The sequence below is a fragment of the Fundulus heteroclitus genome, chromosome 7 (assembly GCF_011125445.2).
Source record: "Fundulus heteroclitus isolate FHET01 chromosome 7, MU-UCD_Fhet_4.1, whole genome shotgun sequence".
Taxonomy (NCBI): Eukaryota; Metazoa; Chordata; class Actinopteri; order Cyprinodontiformes; family Fundulidae; genus Fundulus; species Fundulus heteroclitus.
The window spans coordinates 8,696,962-8,723,949 of NC_046367.1; the positions used below are offsets into that span (position 1 = coordinate 8,696,962).

Below are 26,988 nucleotides of genomic sequence, written 5' to 3' on the forward strand. Positions count from 1 at the left end.
AATGGAAGCGCGATTACTGTCAGATTCACAAGCAAATAGCACTATTAACATGCAGGCACAGAGTTATATGCATCGAAACATTTATATCTGATTACGTGGTATAAACAGCACTAATCTTTGAGAACCTGACTCTTTGCTATGGGTATAATTTACAAAAATATAAGTAAATATGGACAACTTTCCTTCTAAAGGCATCCATGTCTAATTTAAATGTGTGCAAAAACATATGGGGCTGTATAGTCACGGCGCCTAACTCCTAGCCACCCCCTTAAGAACAAAAATTGGGTACATCAGAATCAGAATCTCACCACGAAGCAAAAGAGGTGGCCTGGCCTAATGATGCTCCTGGGGGCGATAGGAGTCTTATGGTTTTTCCAGGTCTGGGAACTGTTTTAGCAGCAAAAGGGGGACCAACACCAGGCAGTGTGTGATAATGTTCAGGGTATCTCCTGTAGATCAGTTTGGCGTGCTTGTCTTTCTTATGGGAGGGGGTTGAACTAAACTGATGTATAAACTGTAATTTGGTAATCTGTGGCTTACAGGAAGATTATAAATAAGTTAATAACTTGACTTTACGTTGATAGCACACAATCACATGTGAAGCCCACTTGGACTACACACTGAGTCATGACTGCCCTTTTCAAAGTAGCCCTGTTTGGATTGGCATTTGTATTTGGTTGTAACCACTGAATGATTGCTCTTTTCATTACTCTCTCCCGCGATGGCGGAAGAAGCATGCTTTAAATTTCGTTGAAGGCATGACTGGTACCACTGCGCTGATTAGATTAGAGGATCGTCTATTGACTACACAATGTGCCAGTAGAGTGTCTGGTGTTATGCTCCTGTAGAACAGCCAATAAGAAATAAGAAACAAAAGAGTGCTAACATATTCCCTCATAAGGTAACCCCCTTTAAAGTTGGCAAAGAAGTTAAAAGGACAGCTAGAAGTCTGCTTTAGGTACAATGTAATGCAAAATTATGTAGGAATTCTTTGCCCTATGTCTATTTCCAGTATAACCACTTATCAATAATACCTGTAGCTTGATTTTGCTAATAACACACCGTGCATTATTTGACTCATTGATGTTATATAATGACTGATCTTCGGTGAAGCGTGTTTTCAGCCGAGCACTGTGTCAGTAGCACTTATGTTCTATTGACCTACTTCTGCGGCTGTCTGAAATGTCACCGGCGTGGCAGCAAACACACAAATAGTGGTCGGAAAATAAATCTCTTACTGACTGTTGTTGTTGTTAAGTGTCACATGAGCTCCTGTTGTCTCCTTGGCTACTATCTCTGCGAGATGTAAGAGCAACGTAGCGCTCACAGCTTCCTGGCTTGTTTCCATGGCAGCCTCCTTCATCAAAAAACATGCTCAACAAGACTCCTCCTGTATGTGTGTGTGTGTGTGTGTGATTTTATGCATTGGAAGAATACATGAATAATATGTGGAGAGGTATGGGGTTGGTTGTTTTCCTCAAACAACTGACTCTGCAGGAACGTTGGGAGAAGCAGACCTTGTGAAATCTGAGCACTGAATAGCTGTCCATGTGCCTGTCAAAAAAAGGGAGTCCCGGCATTGTTTTTAGGCTAGACACCGGCCAATATGAGATTCTCACTATAAGCATGACTAAAAATACCAGACTCTATACAGCATGGCAGCAATCATACAAAAATGCATTACATGTTCTAATTCATTTTATTGAAAATAGTGAGGCAACAATTAATCCTGCTGCTGTTAAACCCGTATGGCAATAGTAAATATTTCTGGAATCCTTCTTTCTTTTTGGCAATGGGGGGCAAAGTGTTTTGGCCTCCTTTCAGCCAGCTGACCTGCCGCACGCAGTAGTAGATGGGCTTGAGGAGCACCATGTCAACACATACACCGCACTCAAAATTGTTGTCACTTTCCGTGACAACTAGTAGGCAGGATCATGCTGTTATATGTAGGATGCAGAGTCTTGTGGTAATAAACTACACGCTAATTTCAATTTGGTAAGCTATACAATTTATCAGGATGAAAATTTTTTATATATTTATTTAGCCCCAGGGACTTCAATATTAAAGGGTTAGCTATAGGTACCAATATAAAAATTTGAGCCGATATTTTATATCTAATATTATATATATCTAATATTGTTTTTCTTCCCTCACAGTGAGTTAATAGATATATTAGATATATATCTAATATTAATTTTGCTGTTAAGTCCGATAACCAATGTTTAGCTGAATTGCAATGTCCTTATCGGACCGATACCGATATGTTAAAAAAATGACAAACATTGGCCGATACTGATGTTAATGCAGATATTCTAAGAAAACTTTTCTGATTAGCACAGAAGCACTTCAGAAAAAAAAAGTCAAAGAGTCGCAGCCTCAGAACATTTCCTCTCACAGTCTGACTTTGTGAAGGAGAAGAAAGCATGCAGGCTGATGTTTACACCGATTTAACCTGCACGAAAACATCTGGCTGCCATGCAGGTAAAGCCGAGAGTTCTAGTAATCCAGAAAACCTCCCAAGCCTTTGTGTAATTAGTGCTGGCTTTCAAGCAAGCCGCGAAGCTTATCAGCTTTTCTGCAGCAGATTGCGATGCTAAAGGCCAGAGCTGGTTTCCTTTATCAGCAAACTAGCATCTAGCAGGCACAGCATCTCAGCACTGGACTTATTAATGAGCTATCACTGTCAGAGATGGGGAAATACACTTTGATTGCTCCTTATCAGAGGTTGGGAAAGTCCTGCTGCTCCCTCTGCACAGGGACGCTCATACATGCTTCCACGCATTCAAACCAAAAAAAGTTGCAATGTGTTTTGGTAAAATCTGCAGGAAATAGGGGTTCTGTTGGGTTGAGCAGTTTTTGTCCCTCTGCTGTTTCCTGTTTGATTGTTGTTCTGTTTATTTAGAGAGTCATGTGCAACTGCTGGGGTCCGTTCTTCGTACGTTGCTTAAAACATCCAAGATCAAATGAGACATCCAAGATGATTTCATCCGGCTAATCATGATCCGGCTAATTGGGTTCTTCAAACACACCTGTTGTTTACGATTAGTATGGCTGGATTGAGTTATCTGAGACAACTGCGCGTTCATGCGTTTGTTTAAAAGGGGAAATGTATCGATAGTAGAAACAATGATCAGCAACGCTGCTATTGGCTGTTCAGCATGAACAAAGAATGCCCACAGTTTTTTTTTTCCAGCAGAACACGAGCTTTTAAAAGAAGGTTATGCCGAATTTGTGTCATTAATTAAAACGACAGGGAACACCTCAAAGTCTGCTAAAGCCAGGAGAGAGAGGGCTGGCAAAAAACAGCAGACAAATTAATGCGTAAATACTGTCCATGGTAGATGTTTCTATCACTTTCTACAGTATGAATTTTTGCATTTTAATAATCTCATATTTACTTTGTTCTTTTATGTCAGAGCCTCCGCGGGACCCACTAGAACATGGGGACAAGTAAAAGTGAAATACAATAATATTCTACAAAATGGTAGCCTTTAATTATTATACTGTATTTTAAAAAGGCACTTGTTATGTCAAGAGATCCACATTTCAGTGTCATTCCTTAGACAAGTAAAGGAAACGTGCAAACTGGGAATTTTAACAACAACAAAAAAAAAATCTTTATCCATAAAAAAAGGAAAATCTTCCTTTTCCAAGTCATCCACAGTTTACATATAAAACTGTATTGCTCCGTGGCTAGATAATCCTTCCATAGTTTTTTTTCTAATACAATATACGGCTCGACAGGAAGCAAGCCTTTCAAAGTAAACTAAACTTCACAATAAAATGGCCCGAACAAATCTTCTTACTGAATAGGATAAAAATAAAAAGCAAACCATCATACAAATAACTTAAATATTTTAGATTTATGGCTCCAACACCACTTTTTCCTCTTTAAAAGCTACTGTTAAATGATGTGTGTGTCTGTTTATAACATCCACCAAGAAAAATCTCTCTACAATTACAATGTCACGCTGCGCTGAAGGATCCTCTCTATTGCGCAATACGCGATTAATTCGGAAAACTCTGCAAATTATTCTTGCACCTTCCGCAACAGGTTGCTGTCGTAAAAATGGACATGGCTACGGCAGACTTCCCTATCTCCTCCGCGTATACAGCCGTGATCTAATCTTGTTTACATGAAATAAGCCTGCTCTGGAGCAGGCTTAAGCTGCCGCACATGTTGCTATGACAACAAGTGCAGGAAGTCTTTCGAAGAACCAAACGATCCAAGATCATGCCAAATCGTCAACAATGAAATCCTGCTAACTGAGTTAGCGATGTACGAAGAACGGACCCCTGAACTCAAGCACCCTCCAGCGTTTGTCGGTAATTTGGGACAACCATAAAGCTTTTTTACGAGCATAACTGACCTTTCGATGTCGAGGCTGGATATAAACCACGCTAAATGGCAGTTTAAGAACTCCTGGATTTCAATGCTTTTTTTACCCACCCACAACTTTTAAAAATTTTGATCATGACCTTTAATTAAAATTCAATCTGAACAAAGAGCTTTCTTTAAAAAGCTACACATCTTTGCCAGAGTGTTCTGCAGAGCTTCTTATCCAAACAGCTAAGGTTGGTGTGAGAGCTTATTAGGTGAACATTTCAGAAGCTGATATGAGCAACTAATTCTTATGTTTAAAACTGACAATGTCTTACGTTATTATAGGATGGAAGTGTGGTTTTTGACAGCAGGAGAAGCCAGCCAGGAGAAGGCAGATAGGAACAAAGAGGCCTGGCAGGAATTGTAGTCAGAGTGCAGTAAATGTCCAGAAGTTAGAAGACCGATGAAGCATATGGTGAGGGCAAGGCAAACAAATGACAGGTAGAAATAGGCAGGGGTCCCAGGTGAAACAGATGCTTGATAATGAGCACAGTGCAGGTGGATTGAAGCTAAAGTGGCTCGGGCTATACTGAAATAAGCATGAATGGAGCTGAATAGAAATATAAATTATATACAACATAATTTGACTGAGAACATAAACACAAGACACCAAGTAAAAATTAATGCAAGATTTAAGTAGCAGTAAAGAAATGCAGTAACAAGAGAAAAGATCTAACAAATCTATAACATGAAGAAGTGAACCTTATGGAAAAACCCAAATGACAAAACTATTAACTGAGTATGGCAAGACCTATAGAACATAAATGACAAGAAAACCATTAATCTAAATCAAAACCATAACCAGACACCTCCAAATCATGACACTGACTAACAACACTTGCTTTTATATGTATTGAAGGAGTCTAAACTGTCTCTAGGTTTTTTGGTGTACGGGATAGAAAAATGAATATGGACAGAGTTGAAATTCTTGACAAGATTTATCATCATACACAGAACCGTGTCTGCTCTTAGACTGTTTTCCGGATCTCTTTATATTTAATATACAGAAAACAACTTGAAAAATTGTAAATAACCCTAAACGTTCTTTAGAAACTGCAGTGACATTTTCTCATAACAGGAGACAAATCTTTTGCAGCCAGTTTAGTATGGATTATTGAGTTAATGGATGGTACTTAGATAACATGTGTAGGCAGTGAAAACTCTGCAGAAGCTCAAGGAATGAAATGGTCATTTTAAGCACAGATTTTTGCAGCAGTTACCCCCTGAGCTGTGAAAAAACATATGGCTATCACAAAATCTTATGATAGCCATATGTTTTCCTATTATTTAAAAACAGCTAAATCAAAATAAGTTAGAGCAGAGATGGCTGTAGTCGACTTCTGCACGTGGAACTGATTTGGACATTATTATTATTATGGTGCGCCCATTTGAGCTGTGTTCTGTCGGATGACCCAATCACTGCGTTAGGGCTCAGTGTTGCAGCAGTTGCTGTGATTGAAGCGTAGTTAGGACCATGCATAAGTGGGAAATGGGAAAAGATGAGTGGGGAAATCAGTCACTTCAGTTCATCTGTGAGAAACGTGTCAGACAGACCTTCATCCTGGAGAACAGGTAGCTGTGCCTTCATGCAGCGTTTGGCTGATGTTCTGAGCCCGACTGACCTGCAGCTCGCTGATGTGGAAGAAAAGCAGCCATGCGTCTTCCCCCTCTGTCATCCACCCCCTTCCCTCTGCTCTCCCGTCTTTCTGTTCAGTTGGCCAGCATCACCGTGGTGAAAGGTCACCGCACTGGATGATATGCATGTTTCTCCTCATCTCCAGCAGGTGCAACTCAAAAAATGACATTTCTGTCAAAAGGTTCATTTATTTCAGCAACTCGATTCAAAAGAGTGAAAATCATAGTATGCAACCATTATACAAAGAGTAATCTATTTCAGGTGTTTGTTTCTGCACATTTTAATGATTATGGCTTAAAGTGAACGAACAGCCCAGAATTTGCTCTTTGTTTATGAAAATTAGAAAATCACACAAGACAAAAAAAATGTTTAATACTAAAATTACGGCCTATAGGACGTTTCTCCAATCACATCACATTTTCCTAGAGACTGCCCCGGTTTCCCGGATGGTCAGACAAGAAAGTTGCAAACTAAATGGTAAAAACCACAATACCAACCATGCTGGAAGATGACAACGTCCCAGGAGCTATATTTCAACATGCTTTAATCGAGAAACCCAGCGAAGAACAGTTTAAACGTTGGTTGATATGTAGAGGTCTCAAAAGGAGCAGAAAGAAAGCAGATTTAGTAGAACGGTAGGAGAGACTCCTCCTCTCACACAATGTCTCAAACAGATTCCATTGAATAAAGTAAAATAAAGCCCTCTCGGTTACAAGGTCATATCCAACACTGACATTTCTCAGCAATCCTGGGAATCTGGGATTTGGGAAATCAATGGAAACAACTCCCTTCATATGATCATGATCATCGTATCACCAGGCACTCCAGCAGATACCAACACAGCTGTGTTTTGTTGTGAAGCTTAAGCGGAAGTTCAATTGAAGAAACTCTGTTGCCTACCTCCGTCCAATCAGAGGCTCATTCACCTCCGACGCAGGCCAATCAGCTTTGAACTGCTCCTCCACGAAGCCAATCAGCCTCCTGGGTTCATCTTATATATCCTATGGTGCCTTCAACCTCGTCCCTATCAGAGTGTAATTCCTCCCGGACTCTTATTAAATTCCCTGTCACATATCAATCGGTCCGGCAGAAGACCGCCATGTGGAGCCTGGTTCTGCCAGAGGTTTCTTCCCAAAGGGGAGTTTTTCCTCTCCACAGTCGCTTCATGCTTGCTCATCATGGACAGTTAATGCAAACCTGTGTTTATCCAAGTTGGACATCTATCTTTCTGGGTCCCTGAGTGAAGTGCTGGTATCAGCTCACTCAGTCTACTGGATCCCACCAATTCAGTTCAAGCAGATCGTCTCGCAAACCAGCGTCTATTACCTGAACCATCTTCATCTATCTCCACTCCACCACCAGTTTCAGGCCTGGGGGGAAACATCCCTGTTCTCATACACCTGCTTATGGATATTCAGCGTGAATGTTTCCTGCCAAGCTCTGAGCACCAAAGTCTTAAAATATTATATCAATAAAATTCTTCTAATTGTCTTTTCTTTCCGTGGGAGTTTTTCAGATTGAAGTTGCCATAATGTGTCTTTTAAGGACATCTCTGTTCACTATTTGACTCATACAAGTAAATCAACTATTCATGTTACTGCTCTGCTTGTTTGACCCAAAGATAGCCGTGAACCATGCGCACTGCGCTGTTCTAATTTAGTAATTTGAGGAACGTCCTATTGAAAAGTCTGCTGATATACTGCAGCATATGTGGTCAGAACTTGGCCGGGGTCCCTTCTGCACGGATTATTTCCCCATCGTAGCGTCTCATGGAGGGGAACGGCCTGTGGCTCTGCTGAGGTGGTCAGCAAGCTTATTGTAAACATCAAAGGAACTTGACAAATTTACTAAACAGAGAGCTTAAGTTTCCCCTCTACCAAAGAAGACAGTTCAAATAGAATCAAAAGATGTTTTGATAAAGTATGTCTATAGGTGTGCACACATTCACAAGCAGTTTTTTGCTGTTTTAATGTATACGTCATGCTGAAGGTGGAGAGGCTGGGACACCATTTATCACTGTATCGTTTGCTTTGTCACAAAAACCTGGCCTTTCTTAGTGATGACCTTCATTCACAGCCAGTAGAGAGAGAAGGGGGTAAACAAGCAGCACCCTGCGCAGCTTTGTCAAGGACTTACATTCTCTGTATACGGGCCGTCAGTTCTACTGCTTCAACACGGGCCAGCCCATTCCTGGCATTTTAACTGCAGTTGGTATGCCACTGACATGTACATGTGTTTGATTTGGGGTGCTCAAACCGGAGATTTTATTGGAACGTATTGCAATTTTAACTGAAGTTGACTTCTGAACCACTTTAATACTCCAAACAGTATTTACAGAGAAATGTATTATTGATCAAAGTGAGGTTCTTTGAAGATATGATAGTTCTTCCCACATCCATAATGATGGAAAACATGTTTTTGACCACTTCTCAAAACGTAGCACAGCACCCTGGATGCTCTGGGAAATCTTAGTGTGTTCAGGGTCATAGCTTATTTGCCCTAAGCAGAATTCGAGAGCTTTTAAAGTTTGTTCAATTGATTTTCCGAGTATCAAAACAGCAGCCGCAATTGCAACATTTGCAAACAGATTTTATCTTTCATCAATACAAATGTCTGCTGTTAATCATTTACCTTTCAACATTAAAATAAGACTTTATGACCAGAAAACATCTGATGAAAGTTAAAGTCAAATCTACTGAGCTAGCTTTACAAAAAAATGAGGCTGGTGCATATGCAGTGGTTTAAAGTTGCATGAATAGCAAGAAATGAGATGCTTAAATTATACAGCCAGTAATGGTTTAAAACGACTTTCACTAAAAAAAAAGAATTATTTTCTGTAGAACCAGCACACCAGATCTACTTTGACACGGAGAGGCTATAAAGCAGTCGATCGTAGTAGAATAAACAGCATGTGGTCCATTCAGACTGTGTGTGGAATTATGGATACTGTTATCTGAGTTGTAAAATATTACATAAGCTCAGGCTGTCTTGTCTACACAGCTCTTTGGATCCTGTTCAGTCACTCTGACTAAGCAGTGTGGAGCTCAGCAGCAGCTGCAGAACCGTTCTATGTTTATCTGAAAGATTCATCCAGATTCAGCAGGCTTTAACTAGGCGATAAAGGACATTGCAGTTCAGGTTTGTGGACTTGGATCAGGTGCAAAGTGAAGAAAGCTTGCTGATGATACGCTGAATTGATCGTGATATGGAGCAAGAAGTCATAAAGCGCGTTTTGCTGTAATCTGGTCTTCACTGGCGATATTTGTTATCGCTGCATCTTATATTGTCTGCATTTTATTACAATGAAGTTATGGCGAATCAAAGGGGTGCTGGTTATTTTGCACCTTCTGCCAATTTCATACTTTTGTTCTGACTATGTGTCAGTTTGTAGCCACAAAGAGGGAGGGGGGTGATCTGTATCTGCTTTAACAACCAATCATTTAAAGTAATTTTGAATGATCTGTTTTTGTTCTTACAATAAATCTTAGCTACCGGCACGCAATCGCTTGTGGCTATTTTGATTTGATCAGGGACCATAACTATGGGATGTAATGTCAGAATTTTCTGAGAAGTTTGCCTCATAATTTATTCAAATACTTAACTACAAAGAAAAATGGACTGATATGCAGTGATTTAAGAACATGGGTAAGGACTGCATGGCTGAGGATGAGCAAAATAAAATAAAAAAACATAATAATAAACAACAATTTAATGTTGTGAAAATCTTAACCTAACTGATTGCCTAACTGACCCTGGCTCTCAGACTAGGGTACTTTCCAGTTTAGGTTAGGGTAATGGTTGGTTGCTACTCAGGCCTTAGGGTGATTGGTTACTTCTCAAAAATGTATTTTTAAAGGTCCGGCTCTCTTCTAGAAAACACTGGTACAATATTGTTATTCTGTCTTTGTGTTAGACTCCTTCATTTCCGTTTGCGGTTATTGACCAACACTCAAAGCATCACTACAAAAGGACAACACTGTCGGTTCTAGAAAGGGCTGCCGGTAAACCCGGATGTGCTGCTTAAACCCGACATTCTAGTCTTTGTTGTCCGAGCGGACAGAAACCTCTGAGCAGCCTTTCTCGTCTTCCTGCATGTCATGTCTGAACGAGTTCAACAGCAAGAGATTCCAGATTTTAATTTTACCACATTTGTTTTGGTCAGATTCTCTGAGGTCGCTGTTGGTGCCTTTTCTTTCAATCTGTCAGCCATTCTCTGCCAATGTGCTGTCAGCAGAGATAGAAGCTGCTAAATATAGTTTTTAGACCCCTACAGAAGAGTGCGTAATAACTACTATGGAAGCTACAGAGTGTCATAAATGTGACAATGTCAGCATGTAATCCATGTATTAGCACCTGCTAATAGATAGTAGTTACTATAAAGCAACTATATACACACGAGTAAAGAGTATGTGGATACTGTGAACCGGTCGGCTGAAATATCCCTCCGCCCCTCTGCGTACACACATACTCCCTGAGAGGGAGACAAGATGAACAAACTAGCCGTCTCTCCCGGGAGGACAGAATGGTTGCTGGACTACACTGCCCTGTTTCTAACCTAACTCCAAAATAAAGTTCACTCTCATATTAGATTAACTCACCTGTCCTGCAGAAAGCCTACAACCTCAGCATCAGTTTTAAATCCCCGATCCCTCGTGAATTATCTCCACTCCACCTGGTAATAATAGCCGATACAGACTCTCGTTTTCTCCCGGTTATTACTTCTTTTTCCATTCTTGGTTACTTTCTCTTCCTGCTTGCTGGGCAAAGAGTACGGATTGTCCTCCGTTTCAATAGAGACAGAAATTTTCAGATCAGTGCATCCCTACACAGAACATTGGGAAAAGAAAGACTTGTGGTATACTGTGACATTACTCAGACAAATATGTATTTACTGTGGTGTAATCAATCAGTTCAGTATGGCAGCCAATCATTTTATCACTTGTTTGTCATTATGTTAACAAACCTATCTGGTTACATTGTAAATTCTTTGAGATACAGGCTTCACGATAAGATTGTGACAGTATTGTATTGATCCAACAGGGAAAGTCGTACCCGTTCAAAGGCTCCTTTCCTCCCATGTGGAACCCTCTTGTTTATATGGACTTCAACAACCTCTTCAGGACGATGGACGAGATGGGCAAGGAGGTGACACCACACTGAAAGTCTAGATAATTTGTGTTATTGTTGTCCTTGTACTGGTTCAACATCTCTCTACCGTTGTCTCATGCTGAATGTCTCATCTGTGCTTTAGATTCCCAGAGAGGCGCCCTGGAGAGCTCCTCATGCTGTAGAGTGGGACAACATGACCATGCAGCAACTGTTCAATAAAATCTGCTGGACCAGGTGACAGAACAGAAACATTTTTCATTCTGTTATTTTCATTTTTTTTTCTTCTCGTTTTCCAAACCCTGTACACGCTAAAAAAACATTCTGTTGGTGTGTACGAGTGCCACAGAAATAGCAATATCATAAAACAATAAAATCAAACAGTCCTGATTCTTCCTAATGATGCAGAAAACAAAGTTAACAAGTCGGTAAGCTGTTCTAGTCTCTTTTTACTTAAAGTTGTTGCTCAACAAAATCATTAGATCATCAAAAATGTTATTTGTTCAAAAAGTTAGGCTTATGCTGTTGAAACCAGATTTTTGAATACATATAAAAATATTTTTCTTACTGTCTGACATTACACTAAATTGTTCCTGTTTTAGAAACAGAATCATCAACATTTACCAAATGGCAGGATAATGAGATATATTTATTAGATACTTTTTATGTATTTTTGGGAAGTTCAAAGGTTTGCATAAGATTACTATCCGTGCAAACAGTTTGGGAAAGCCTAGACGATGATGTCATGGCAACACCTCAAACTTACTGCTTCCTTATGTGGCGTTGCGTAGGGGGGGGAAATAAATCAGCAGAAATACCAGGAAGAGAATTAGCATATTTAACATATTTTACTGACCTGGGCTAAAAGGCCACTCTGTGAGGAAGAAAAAGTAGTTAATGTGTGTTTTTGAACACTGTATGTAAACATCTGATCCCAACTGCATCTTACATAGCTTCATTACACAGACGGCTCTAGTTGAAGTGTTTTTTGTTGTTAATTCTGATGATTATGGCTAGCAGCTAATGAAGTCAGTTTCGGAGAAAAATAATAGAGCATTAGACCAATAAAAAAACTATATTTTAAACAGAAAGCCTACCGTAATATATGTCAATTTTTATAATTATTATTACAAGTAGTGGTAGTAGTAATTAATATTATTGTTGTAGTAGTTGTTTTATATTATGTTATTGCAACAAAATAAAAGAACAAAAACACTCTCAATGCAACGATACACGTCATGTCTGCTTTTTCTCCCCTCTCCCCCTCCAACGACCCACAGTGCCGTCCGCCGCTTTGCCACCCTGTTTGTCAACGTGAACGTGACGTCTGAACCCCACGAGGTGTCGGCCCTGTGGTTCCTCTGGTATGTGAAGCAGTGCGGAGGGACAATGAGGATCTTCTCCACCACCAACGGTGGGCAGGTACGTATGCAGGGCCCAGCTTTAGTCCCAGCGAGTCTTTAGAGTCCGTCCACGTGGAAAACACAGCAAGCGAGGGTAAACCACTAAATGTGCTGGTTTACATCCTGACTGACATCCAGAACTTGGGATCTAAACAGAAAGCTCACAACCGTGCGTCACGATCGGCCCTCTGTGAAATGGGCCAGCAAAAAAAAAGCTGCGGTGAACAGAGGCCAGAGCAGTGAGGAGCCATGCCAAACGACAGGCTTGGCAGTTTTCACCCTGCAAAAGCTCTCGGTCCTGAATAACCGGAGCCGGGGCATCAGTGGGAGATCCTAAATTAGTCTCAATGCCTTCACCTTTGTCTGCTCTGCGTTGGCTCAGCTTAATTATAAGCCCAACAAAGGATGCTTTCTTGTAGTGCTGGGGCAAACTCATTCTGCTGCTGGACTTTCCAGAGCACAGTGATCCCCCCCCCCCCCCCCCCCCCCCTTCCCGTTACCATAACCACTGAGGCCTTGGACGTTGTTTCTATACAGATGACACTGTATTCAGTACGGAGGCCATTTGCAGTTTCCACAACAATCAAGAACTTTGCAGAATGCTAACGAACAACATGCTGGATAGTGTTCGTGGTCGCTGAAACTTTTTTTTTTTTTTTTTAAATAGAGGCACAGCTGTTACAAGTGTTTTTGCTAGAACCGTGACTATAATCCTCACAAAGAGACCCGTTTTGCTCTCCGCCCGGACCGATTTAGGTCTAGCCTATAATTTATTAGCCTCTGACGGGTAAATTCATCCCCAGGCCAGAATGGAATCCAGACAACATGTTTGTGATCAGGGAGAGCGGAGATGTTGATGCTAAGCGTACGGAAAAGGTCACTGCCTAATCAATTTTGTGTGTCAGAGCTTTTGGCAGCACCTTATCTCTCCCCACCCCTCAGTCTGTCTTCGTGGTTTAGCCGTTGCCGGCTAGAGCTCTGCGAAAACACATTTGTAGTGAAGGGAAAAGGGGGAAGATTGAAGATAATAACACAGAACATCTGGGAGGGCAAAAGATCTGATCAGAGACCGGACTAAACCTGGCTTTCCTTCTGCAAGAAGAGTTGAACTCAAATGGATTAGAGGGAATCAGGGGTATTTCAGGAGTTTCAGGAGAATATTTTTTGCACATAAAGCAAACATACGCTGAATTATGGCAATGCATTTTATTTTCTACACTGCCTTCCAAAAGTATTCACACCCTTTGCAGTTTCTTTTCATTTTGTCATGTGACAACCAGAGACTTCGACTTCATGGGGATTCAGTCTGACAGACCTATTCGCGATAGAGCTTAATTGTGAAGGGGGAGGAAAATTTGTTTTTGGGTATGTCTCTACAGGCTTTAGACATTCGCTCATTCTTCTCTAAATAGCTTAAGCTCTTTCAGATTTGATGGACAGCATTTGTTTTCATCAGTTTTCAAGTCTCGCCACAGACTTTGAAATGGATTTAGCCTTTGACAGGACTATTCTAACGCATTTATATATTTTAATCCTTAAGATGGCCCTGTAGCTCTTGCTGTATGTTTAGTGCTGGTGTTCTGCTGTAGGGTAAACCTACCCCCAGTCTAAAGTCTTTTGCAGCCTCTATAAAGTTTTCTGGCAGGATCGCCCTGAATTTAGCTCTGTTAGTCTTCCCATGAACTCAGATGAGTTACCATGTCCCTGCTGAAGAAAAGCATGTGTGTTCAGGGTGATGTGCAGAGTTAGTTTTTCATCACACAAAACCTTCTGCAGGTAGGCCAAAAAGTTTGATTTTGGTCTCATCTAACAAGAGTAGCTTTTCCCACATCTGTCCTGTTAGCCCTACGTGGCTCCTAGCTAAGTGGAAAAGGAAGTCTTTTAACAATGGCTTGCTCGTGCCGCTCTTCCATGATGGACTAATTTTTGGAGTGCACAGTAAATAGTTGTCTTGTAAACAGATTCTCCCTCTTGAGCCTTGGATTTCTGCAGGTCCTCCAGATTTACCGCGGACCTTTTACTATTCTCTGATTTCGTGATTCCGTGTGTTGGTCGGCTCCCGGCCGTGCCGTCCTTCTTTCCATGTTGAGATGATGTATCGAACAGAGCTCTGTCAGATGTTCACTTCACAATAATGTACCACTCTGTTTTGGTTTAGTACATAAAAAATCCCAAAATTACACATTGCAGTTTGTTAACCTGACAACAGCCAGCTGCATGTATCGCTCCGCCTAGCTCCACTCACATACATCTGGGACACGGCTCATTTAAAGTGATTTCCCCAACCAAATTTTTGGTCTGGCCAATCAGGACGCAGGGCGGGTGTTTCATGGATGTGACGTAGTGGAGAAGCCACCGTGAGATTCCAACAACAATGGCGGCTCGCATCGAGGAAGCAAGCGTTAGCATTGATGCTGCTATTTCTTCCGTGTTGTCCAATCTATCTGATATTGTTTCATTAAAAGAACATCAGAGAACGGCTCTGAAGGCTTTTGTTGGTGGAAACCATGTTTTCGTCCTTCTCCCGACCGGATTTGGCAAGCGGTTAGCCGCTAACGAGCGGTTAGCGGCTAACCGTTAGCGGTTAGCGCGAACCATGTTAGGAGGCCTTTAGTCCTCAACGCGGTCGGCCCGGGATGGACTCCGACCCGCGGCGCTTTGCCGCCTGTCTTCCCCCCTCTTCCTGTCAGCTCACTGTCAATAAAATGCGTGCCACTACAGTGTTTCCCGCAGGAATTTGCTTGTGCGAGGCGGACCGACTCGCGGGGGGGGGGGGGGGGGGGGGATGGATGACTTTTTCTCCGCGGACCGGCTCGCGGAGCGGGGGGGGGTAGACGACACGTTTTCCGCGGCCGCCTCGCCAAGATAGCGCTGCGGGAAACCCTGCACTAGAGCGGCAAACACATAAAAAAAAAAAAAAGTTGTTTTTTTTTTCCTGCGTCGGTCTCATCAGCGTCACGGGTTAGCTTCGGTGTGAGTGGTTGAAATAGCACGTCGATAAAGATGACAGACAAGTGGCTTATCCAATCATATGCAAGGAGTTTTGATAAGGCCCAGCCTTCAGTAAAGGCAAGTCCTATGGCGGTGTCCCAGATGTATGTGAGTGGAGCTAGGCGGAGCGATACATGCAGCTGGCTGTTGTCAGGTTAGCAGTTTGTAGTTGTTATGTAGCAAAAGAGAAAAAGTTTGAAAGGTGTAAATAAACACTTTGGGAACGCACCGCAACAGTACGTTTACTGTATCCGTAGTTGCTGACTTGTGCTCTCTTTGTCGTCTTCTGAAGGAGAGGAAGTTTGTGGGCGGCTCGAATCAGATCAGCGAGTGCATGGCCAAAGAGCTTGGTGAAAGAGTGAAGCTGCAGTCGCCGGTCTACAGGATCGACCAGAGCGGAGACATGGTGGTGGTGGAGACGTTGGACAAACAGATTTACATGGTGAGGGGAACAAAACCACATGCGCTGCTTCTCAGCAGTCACTCAGACTACTGGCATGCAGTGCAACCAGTTCACTGTCGCTGGTTCTGAAACAGCTGGGAGCCTGGCAATCAACACAGATAGCACAACTTATTGTCAAACAGGAACTTTCTTCCACAAACATTTGGCTCTATTTTTTTTTTTTTACACATCATTTGCCGCCGATAGCTGCTCCCTCTCAGTGTTTAATTTACAAGTCAAACAGCGCTATTGCTATACTGGTGCAAACGCACCCATCAGGTACAGCAGGGAAGAGACGTTTAGGTAGTTTTTAGGTAGAAATCACAACCTATTGGGGGCCTGGGTGTTTTCAACGCACAGCTTCAGTTTGTTCACAGTTAAATGGTTTCGCTTTAACTGATCCATTCAAAAATCAAAAGCGCGGAATCAAGTTCAATTCATCTCAGTTCATTTACGTAAAGGCAGTTCACAAATGTCATCTCAAGACCCTTAAAGTTAAAAAGATATGTGCTATAAAAACTTTTATAATGTTGTCAGAATAAAAAACATTATATCACGATTGAATAAATGTTGAAAAATGTCCCTAGTTTCTGACTGACTCAGACAGTAGAGCCACTTCGAAATAATAATCTGCCCATGCTTAATAAAGTATCACCTTTCATTAGTGGACCCAGTGGTTGGTTTGGTGGTTTTTTACCTTGGCTACCCGAGGGCCTCGTTTTCAGCTTTGATTGTTTTATTAACACCAAAACCCTGTGATTCTAAAATATTTAACAAAGAAAAAACGAATTTTCTAACACAAGTCATCACAGTCTATTAACAAGGTTTAACTCCATTTTGCCTTTGCTGAAGACTCTCTTGCGGTCTTCATATCCATTCAGGTCAGCGGTTTGTTGACCTTCATTTCTGGGCAGATATGTTAGCTGTTGACTATAGTGCTGAGTCTTAACTTTTTATGAACCTTTGACCTGACAATATGGGTTTAGACCATACATGAAAATCTAACAATATCTTTTTTTTTTCTGGAACTCCTGCTGCGACTGGTCATTAATTTTTTTATTACCTTTATACTATTGTGCAACTAAGATGAAATATTTTAGAGTTGCCATTTTTAACTGGATTTAGAATCTTAAATTTACCATGTTCAGGATTTGTAGTTACCATTGCTAGCCTTAATTTAACTTTGTGATTTCCTAAAGGCTGCCAACAACTCTTAATTTATCGTGTTTTGTACCAGATAAAGGTTCAAAGCTCAAAAGGAGAAAGCGGTGCAACTTTGCCCCGATATCTGCTGAAACTCCTTCTCTCTCTCGCAGCCTAAATGAAAATCAGGCATGTCTCAACATCTCGTAGGAAATACGAAGCTTCCTTTTTAAGTAGCTTCTTACTTCCATGTGCTACGTCTAAATTCAGTGTTAAACATCTTGTTGATCTACACTGAATGAGTGTTGTTGCCCTGGCTGTGCGTGCATGGGATGCATTCACTGAAACCTGTACGCCGTCAGCTAATTCCTCTACTGGTCATTTTTACAGTTTTTAGATGTTTTTGGCATGTCTGCACAAGGCCTCACATTCAAAATGCACAAATGTGTTAACAAAACTAAAAAAATGCTTCTTGTCTTCAACTTTAAATCCCTTGTAATTGTATATCGCTTGTAAAATCGCTGCATTATGATGTTTGCGTTTCATGTATTTCTGTTTGACCCTTAGGTTATTCCCATCTTTTTTTTCTCCACCCTCACTCCATTTTATAACTACAACTAGACTAATCTGTCTTTAAATGAGATATTGAAATGTTGGTTGCAGTTAGATACATTCTGTACATTCAGACTTAAAACAATGCTTTTGCAGCCCTGTGAAGACAAGAAAGACTTGTATTTTGCTGCCACCTGGTGGTTATGCTTATCTGTCCAGAAATGTTGGTGTTGGTTTGAGTTTTCTAATTAGTTTTTCTTGCTCTAGGCCAGATATGTCATTGTGGCCACTCCACCCGGCCTGACCTTGAAGATGCACTTTAACCCCGAGCTGCCGCCACTCAGGAACCAGCTGATTTACCGTGTGCCTATGGGCAGTGTCATCAAATGCATGGTCTACTACAAAGAGAACTTCTGGAGGAAAAAGGGTACGTAGGAAGCAAACTAGGATGGTGGGAATGCCACAGGACAGGAAGCTGTTTTTAAATGTAGTTCTCATCAGGTTACTGTGGCACCATGGTGATCGAGGAGGAGGGGGCTCCTATAGGCTTGACTCTGGATGACACAAAGCCTGATGGGACTGTGCCTGCTATCATGGGGTGAGCTACTCCATAGCAAGACCAAAACGTATAGTACTGTGAAAAAGTATCTGAGCCCTTAAAGATTTCTTCTGTTTTTGCTTTTTTTTTTGTCATGCATGAATATTTCAAATAGTCAAAGAAATCTGATTTCAATTTCTGATGAAGATAACCTGATGAAAAACAAAAGCAATTTTCAAAAGATGATTTTATTTATTGACAGAAAAAAAAGAGCGAACCAACCTGACTCCATGTGAAAAAGTCATTACCATCTTATTCAATTATTAATTAAATGTGATCAGCCACCTTTAATAGACTGGCAATGCGTCCAGACTGCCTGAACTACAAATCATGTGCACATGCATTGTGGAGGACATGCTGAATATTTTTCCTTTTATCCCTTGCCATAACTGATGGAACCACAAATTCTGCCCTCTAGCCAAAAATCCTCAGGGGGAAAGTCCAGCCATCAGTTCAAGACATCAAGCTCAAACGTGCAGTAGGACCATAATCTGCAGGTCTGCCTCTTAATGGCTAAAGAAAAATCTAGATAAAGACTTTGGAGTGGCCTAGTCCAAGTCTGGACTGAAATTTATATGAGATGCTGTGGGATGCATGAGCCTAAATCATGGCTGATTTAGAACAACTTTGCAAAAACAGGTAAGCCAAAATTCCTCAACTGGGAATTAAAAGTTGCTGCCAGTAAACACATTATTGCTTAATAAAGGTGAACAGTTATTAGGTTTTTATCATCTATGACTTTTTCACGAAGGGTCAGGTTGGCATCATTCGCTTTTTTTCCCTTAATAAATTAAATCTTCATTTGAAAACAGATTTTTGCATTTAACTCATGGTATTTTTGTGTGATATAAAAGATTGTCTAACAATTTCGCACATTTAAATGTGGATAAATTACAGAAATCAGTAAAGAGCACCAACCTTTTCTCAGCTGTGTATATACCCAAACCATGCAAGCCGAAGAGATGAGGGCGGGTGCAGTTGGATGTTTATTCCTCCCTATTCCTGCAGATTCATCCTGGCTCGCAAGTGCAGAAAGCTGGCAGATCTGACCAAAGAGGAGAGGTTGGAAACACGACGGCTACAACCTGTCAGCTAAGTTCACTCTCACAAGCTACAGGATGGCTTTAGTCTGAACTCTTGTGTTGCTTTGTCTAGGCTGAGGAGGATCTGTGAGATTTACTCCAGAGTGCTGGGCTCAGAGGAGGCTCTCCATGTGAGTCAGGATACACAGAAACACGAGCAGCCACCACATTGATTGGCCTTGTTTAAAGCGCTCACATGGCCTCTGGTGTCTTTTAGCCGGTGCACTATGAGGAGAAGAACTGGTGTGAGGAGGAGTACTCTGGGGGCTGCTACACAGCCTATTTTCCTCCTGGAATCCTGACCCAGTTTGGCAGGTAAGCTGTCCTGCGGCCACACAGTTCTTGGTACAGATGTTTAATGTTTAACTGAAGCCTCTAGTCCAGTGGATAATATCAAATAAAGGTTTTTGCATATATGTCAAGTGGAGCACTATAGCGAAAGCAGCAGTGCTCTGCTTGTGAAGTAAATATGTTGGGCTCTCTTTGGCATTAAGAAAGCAATTCTTACCGCTACACAGCCAGACAGGACACGTAAAAAAAAAAAAAAAAAAAAAAAAAAAAAAAACTAAGGCCTCTATCATTAAGCATGTTTAAAGGCTGAGTGCACTCGGTTGGGGTTCAGTTTTGGTTTAAAGGTTTTTGTTATCCCAAAGGTGGTTTCCATCTTACTTGAGGCTATCGTCAAGGCATCCTATGCAGGAAAAATGAAATGTTTCACAGCAATTTAGGTTTCAGGATGGGATCAAAACATGTAGAACATCAGTAACTTAGTTTTTTGTATTCTGATGAAAATCAAAAGCAGCCTAAATGGACCAATGTGTTTCTCACCAGACTAGGATCTGTACTTGTTCAACTCGATGCTGTGTAGGACTGTGCTCACTTTACAACAGTGAACCTGAGTGACAGGGTACATCAAATCTGAAAAATACACATCTATTGGTATATAAGAAAAATGTATTTATGTATGGTTAATAAAATTTTTGTGTATATCTAGTAATAACCAAAGTTATTACTGTATCCTAAACTATTAACACAAGACAACGCAGCAACTCAAGACGTCAGCAACGTCTATACCGATAAGGACTTCTGTATCAGGCCTAATACTGATGTTGGATTAGATCTGTTTCATCCCTAATATGATGAAGCAAATTCACACACGCCTCTGGTTTGGTGGATTTGATGTTTTCTTTTAAATGTAAAAGTACAGCTGGGAGTGTTTTGTACGGAAGAGGATTAGGCCCACTCAAAAAAATAAAATAAAAAGTTACTCAATTCTGACTTTTTTCTCAGAATTCTGAGATTAAAGTCAGAATTCGGAGAAAAAAGTCAGAATTGAGTAGACTTTTTTTTTTGAGTGGCCCTAATCCTCTTCCGTAGTTTTGTGCACATTTTCAGCTCAAATCCGAACTAGGGTGCTTTCAAATGTGAAAATATCAATATCAATATTCAAAAAGGATAACATCCTTTTTGATGTTATTCTTAAGTTTCTTGTTAAAACTTTTAATTGGACTAGAAATAAGAAAAGTAATTCATCTTGCATGTTTTCTGTCTCCTCCTGTCTCCAGAGTTCTGCGGGAGCCTGTTGGCAGGCTGTACTTTGCCGGCACAGAGACGGCGTCAGAGTGGAGTGGCTACATGGAGGGAGCAGTGCAGGCTGGGGAGAGGGCAGCCCGAGAGGTCAGAGAGCTCACTGCGTGTTTAGAAAACCTTTGGCATACAACCCCCCTGAGCATTCATGATCATGAGAAAAACACAAAGGAATCAGGTAGAAGTCAGAGGAAACAGCAGATAACATGTACCAGGTGTAACCAGTGTGCCAGCTGTAACTTTTATCAACCAGACTGATGCAAATTGTGCAATCAGCAGGTACTCCTGGAGGATATTAACTTCTCCTCAGGAACTAATCAGCCCCCAGTACACCTGCTGCTCATAATGTGGATCAAACAGCAATTCCTCCTCGTTCTTGCTGAGAAGTACTGACATCAACATTTCATCTGAGTCTGCATGAATGCAGATAAATAGAGTAGTATGTACAAATCCCCGTTAAATGTGTTCTGTCAACACATCCAGCATCACTGCACCACCCTGCAGAGCAGAGAAACAGTCTACTGATCATTCAGCCGGCCTCCATATGCCAATTTTTCAATTTTGTGAAAACAAGTTTCATTAAATGTGATCATGAGATCATGAATAATATGTTTACATTTGTCCTCTCAAATCTCTATAAGATATGTTCTATGGACCATTTAAGAGTAGTCCTTAAAAGGTTCTGAATCCTAAGAAAACACTTCAACGTAAAAGTCCTTTCCTTGGTAACTTCAAAGTTTTAAATATTATGCTTTATTTGTTTAATTGGGATTTATACAATGAACCATCACAAAATAGGTCAAAGTTGTAAAGTGAAAGGTAAATGATACCTAGTTTTACTCTGATACCCCAAAATAAAGTCTAGTGTAATCAACTGCCTTTGTAAGTTACTTTAGTAAATACTGTCTCCCCACTGTGAAACATGCTGCAGTGATTTAGGGGAAGCTGGTCAGAGTTGCTGGGAAGATAGATGGACCCAAATACAGAGCAATCTTAAAAGAAAACACGTGAGGTGCTCCAAAAGATGAAATTTGAGAGGAAGTTCAACTTCCTTCTCCCTAAAAATAACATCCGCATGTTTGGACATTAACAAATATTTCATTTCTATTCCATTTTATACAGCCAGTGTCACAACAGAAGGGCTAAAACGGCCCAGTCAAAGTCCAGATCTAAAACCAGGTGAAAAGCTGTGACAAGACTTTTTTTTAAATTATATTACCTGATGCTCTTTTGCAAAAAAGAATGAACTAGATTTTTCTGTCTCTTTTCTGCAAAACTGGTAGAGACAAAACGCTCCATTAGTCAGTTCATGAGAGAGTGATACGGGCCATATTCTCTGGACGAACACGTCGGTATGACATTCATCTACCAACTTTGTTGAGCTCAAATGAGGTCCAAGTCAGTCAAATTTGACCCATGTCAATAATATTGGAAGTGGAGCCTTGTTTATTGCTTTGGCCAGGTTTAAGGTCAAACTTAATTTTGATTGAAGTCTAAGTCTTGACTTGAGTCTTCTCTTCGGGACTTTGCCGTGGAGTCCAACAAAGACCACAAAGTCATTCATCTCTGCGTGTTCTTACAGGTCTTGTGTGCGATGGGTAAAATCCACCAGAGCCAGATCCACCAGCCAGAGCCTGAGAGTCAGGTAAGGAATGTTTCATACCAAGTGAAAAATCCTTCAGCTGTGTTAAAGACCATGAACTGTGAAGTCTGTCTCTTCCACGTGCAGGAAGTTCCTGCACTCCCGTTTGTCACCAGCTTCTGGGAGAGGAATTTGCCCTCAGTCGGTGGTTTCCTCAAGTTCATGGGAGTCTCCACTTTCCTGTCTGCTGCCGCTGCAGCAGGCCTGGTGGCCTACAAAAAGGGCCTCTTCCCCAGGAGTTAAACTGCCCAGATCAGTCTTCTTGCTCTACTGCAACTCAAGGGGAGGAGACTCAATAGAAACCGTTTTCATAAATTTCTGTTCTGTTTTTTGTATTCTTTAATGAAGGTGGGTGGTTAGAAACACCAGACTATCGGAGACCGACTGTTCAAATCATGCAAAAAGAGTGATACCCTTTGAGTCTCTGTTGCAGTGTGCAAAGATTAACAGACTGATTTGTGGTTAGGAAATGTAGTCTTAAAGGAGAGGAGATCCAACTGTTCAATTAGCACTTAATCTGTGAATCAGATTATTAAACAATTAAAGCGGGAAAAATCTGAAATAATAAAGACTAAAAATATATATTCTCTATTAATGTTCATCACACTGCCAATGACATTCATATTCTCAATAACATTTTAAAGATTCACCATACTTGTGGGTATGAGCTCTGACTGTTTGCATGTGCACATGATTTGGTGATCATGCCTTTGTGAGTGTGTGTTCGTAAAAGTGTGTGTAAGTATTTCCGTGTGTGTGATTCCATTGTCTCTAATTACCTCTGCTGATTTTAGGTGCTGGTTTATTCTGACCTTGCTTGTATAATGAGATCCAGTAGAATTCAAAGAGCGTTGAGCTGTGCCGTCATCAGTTATAAAATCACAGAGGACAATGTTTTTTGTCATATTGTGACCTAAATGTCCCATTAAAAGATGAAAAAAGAGAAATAAAACAGCAACTCTGTGATTTAGTGTGTCTCCTTGGGCCATTCTTATTTTTTCTACCTACTACGTACTGTTGCCTAACATTTTCCTGTGGTTTAACACAAATCTGTTTTAAACATTTACGTGTTCCTAATAATATTGGCTAAACTGAATGTTACTGGTGTTTGCATTTTGTTTGGAATGTGTTAAAAATAACAAACTGGTCTGCATATGAAAGAGAAATTGTTCTGAGGTGCAATTATACTGAATAATCCGACAATGGCGTAAATGTACGTCAGTTTAAAAAAATGTTTTCTCAAATATTTTTTAATCTAAAAAACACAAAACAATAATTTATCAATTCATACATTGTCTATACTATGTGGTATGTGGGTTTGGTGGTTGCCATGAAGTGGTTCTGGTTTCTATTTCCAGGAGTCATCGGGCGAGAGACAAGATACACCTTGAATTATTTCGTATATCACATATTTAGGTTTGAAGACTAAGTTTAGTAATTGGGTGTAAACCCAGAGCCATATTTCACTTGAGCTTTAATTAATGAATGTCTGGTCACTCACCGTCCATAATACAGAGACAGTTAACAACATTTGTGCCTAAATTTGGCACAAATTTAGCTTTACCTGTCTGTGGCTAATTAACGACTTCCTGATTAGTTAGCTGTAGCCAGCTGTGGTAAATAAATTGTAAGAACAGATAAACTTGTTAGTTTCTTTGAGGTGCCAAAAACATGAAAGTTTGTTTTGGCCAGAACTTATAAGATGTACCCATCTGGAGCAAATTGCCAGTAGCTAACTGTTGCTAGTTTTCTGTAGCTTAGCTGTGGCTAATAATTTTATCAAATTGTGGACTTTAGGATATACCTAACTAAAGCTAATTGGTTGAGAACTTATAACCAACAAAGATAAAGCTAGCTGTGTTTACTTAACTGTAACCAGCTGTCCCTAATACTAAAATTTAAAGCTAGCTGTGAGTTAACAGTTGCACGTAGCTAAAGAAATTAGCAGTAGCATCTTTAAGGGAACGCTAGCAAAGTTTAGATAGTTGCAGCCAGATGTGGCTAATAAAGTGTATGACTAGCTGTGTGTTATGAGTTGTACCTAGCTAAACAAATGAGCAGATTACATTTTCCCTGGTCCCTAACCCTATAATTGAATATGATATAATTATCACAAACGTGGTTTTCAATGTATGTATGTAGACACCTTAATTTAAATCTAGAATAAACCAAAATACCAAAATGTGAAATAATAATTTAAGTCTGTAAGTGCCCACTTTTTGAAACATATTTGTCTTCAGTTTTAAGACAGGAAAAACATTTTAATTAAAATAATACAGATAATAGATAAATAAACAACTATATGCATACGGAGATGTATTTTCTTCAGATTAAATATTTGTTGTTAAATTAGAGTAACTGTTATTACTGCAATTTCTCAGTCACATTAACTTTAACACAAGGGTTTTTATTAAAGCTGAAGGAAACCACCTATCCATTGTTTTATTGCATTACATGCCTGTAGAGAAATCTGATATATGCCCATATCTTTCAAGGAATACTTGCAAATCTGTAGAACACTTTAAATTTGTTTATGGGGGTGAAACAGTGCATTCATTTCAAAATAAAACTAAGATAGCCTAAATAAACCTAGAACTATTTCATTTATTGAAGACTGAATTGGAAATCCATGCCGATACATGCACTAAATTTATAGAAAACTTGTGTTGAGGTAAGTTGATATAAGCTGCCAGTTGTAAAGGTAGAAATAATGTTTTTACTTTTCCTTACAAATGTCAGAATAGCTGAAGCCAGTCTATTCAAGAGAACCCGTGTTCACGTGTCTGCCATGTTAGGAGAACTGTACAGTGAATGGCTACAGTGAGAACTCAATCTTTTCCCAAAGACTGGTGTTTGTGAGTTTTGTTGTATCTGTTGTGCCTTAATGGAAGTCTTGGTGTTTTGTCATTTTTCTCAAGTGCCTGTGTAACTGACTGTTTCTGCCCGCCCACCCCCCACTATGACATGTTGCTTCAAGGCATCTCCAGTTACACTCAACCACATCTCTCAATGGGTTTCACCAAACATTACATTTTTAAATGTTCCTTATGTTACCTGAGTTATGTCCGCCTTATAAACTTGACTCAGGTAAAACCAGGTGTATAAAATAGCGCTGACTGTTTGGGTGATCTAACTTCTCTGCAGTGGAACCCAGTCTATGTCTGCTTTGTATTGTGATGGCAGTGCTTCACGATGTGTCTCCCCATATTGTAGAGTCCTGGTGTCTTTCTGGTTGCTTAATTTCATCCTGTATCAGATCCAACCACTCCCATGATCCACCTCCGGTAGAGGTTTTCAAAACTTGGTCTAGAAGTAAGGATCTGTTGGTGACGAAGATCACATTTGAACCAATCTTGTTAGCTGTTGGCTGATGTCAGTAAACAGACAAAAAGCCGGGGAGCTCTGATGGTTTATCATTTGTGAACTACAGTACTGAGAGGACTATTAGCAAAAAAAAAAAAAAAAAACAACTACATTGTCGAATCCTTGTTGACTTTTTTTCTACTGATTATTTTTCTTCATCTTCCATGCACACAAACCTTGCAAACTATTCCTGTAACCTGTTCTTTGATGTCTTTGATTCCTCAAACCAAGCTGATGATATTCAAAATGTGAAATAAATCCTTTACTCGTCTGATACTGTTTGTGGGTGTCAATCTGAGCTTTCCAAGAGTTTGTGCACTCTGTGTTGGTTCTTTTGCAGGTTTTTCGGAGTATATTAAATGTTTGGAGTTTTAGGAAGAATCAGGTCTGAATAGAATGAAACCAATAAAGTATGATAACTTTGATAAAACAGGAAACATTTCTTTGTACTGCTGCTATGGAAATCTAGCTTTTTGGTTTATATACTGTATATTCATATTTATAACATTTAATATTTTAATTCTGACAGAAATGAGGTCTGGTTGAATTTAATAATAATAAAAATCTACTTTTTTAGAACCTGTCATGATAATTAAAATCACAAATTGGCCCACTAAGTCCACAGAGCGCAGATAGTCGGGCAAAGAGTTCCAGAGTTTCGGGGGCACAACCAGGCTCACCTTCAGGTTTTAGTCTTGATTTTCAGACAGATCCTTCTTAGATATTGAGAAGGGTTATGTGTTGAACAGGTAACCAATGTAGTGAGAAGTGTAACCAACCTGTAACATTGGAGCACCTAGTAGAGGAAAAAACGTTGACAGCTACAATTTGGATCAGCTGCAGATGATCCATGGACCTTTTACCGAGGCAAGTAAAAATTAAATGACAGTAATTAATGCGAGAGGAAATAAAAGCATTAAATATATTTTTCATCAAAATTAGAAATTACTGACTTCTCGTGTGGTCAAAAAAAAGAACATCATCAAATGTCACTCCCGGGTTTTTAAAAGCAGGTTTAATGGATGAAGTAAGAATTCAACTAGTCAGTAAACTGAGGAA

At 40.3% G+C, this 26,988-nt stretch overlaps 1 protein-coding gene across 1 annotated transcript in view; it reads left to right on the forward strand.

Annotated features, from left to right (window-relative positions):
• Positions 1 to 26,203, forward strand: part of mao (monoamine oxidase) — a 52,992-nt gene extending 26,789 nt beyond the window's left edge. The window contains exons 4-15 of the mRNA XM_036138859.1: positions 11,061 to 11,165; positions 11,272 to 11,363; positions 12,407 to 12,548; positions 15,813 to 15,962; positions 17,925 to 18,084; positions 18,159 to 18,255; positions 19,264 to 19,317; positions 19,411 to 19,468; positions 19,555 to 19,652; positions 20,903 to 21,014; positions 22,507 to 22,569; positions 22,654 to 26,203. Coding sequence (XP_035994752.1) covers positions 11,061 to 11,165; positions 11,272 to 11,363; positions 12,407 to 12,548; positions 15,813 to 15,962; positions 17,925 to 18,084; positions 18,159 to 18,255; positions 19,264 to 19,317; positions 19,411 to 19,468; positions 19,555 to 19,652; positions 20,903 to 21,014; positions 22,507 to 22,569; positions 22,654 to 22,809 — 1,287 coding nt within the window. The 3' untranslated portion in view covers positions 22,810 to 26,203. The remainder of the gene's footprint in view (positions 1 to 11,060; positions 11,166 to 11,271; positions 11,364 to 12,406; positions 12,549 to 15,812; positions 15,963 to 17,924; positions 18,085 to 18,158; positions 18,256 to 19,263; positions 19,318 to 19,410; positions 19,469 to 19,554; positions 19,653 to 20,902; positions 21,015 to 22,506; positions 22,570 to 22,653) is intronic.
• The last annotated feature ends 785 nt before the right edge of the window (positions 26,204 to 26,988 follow it).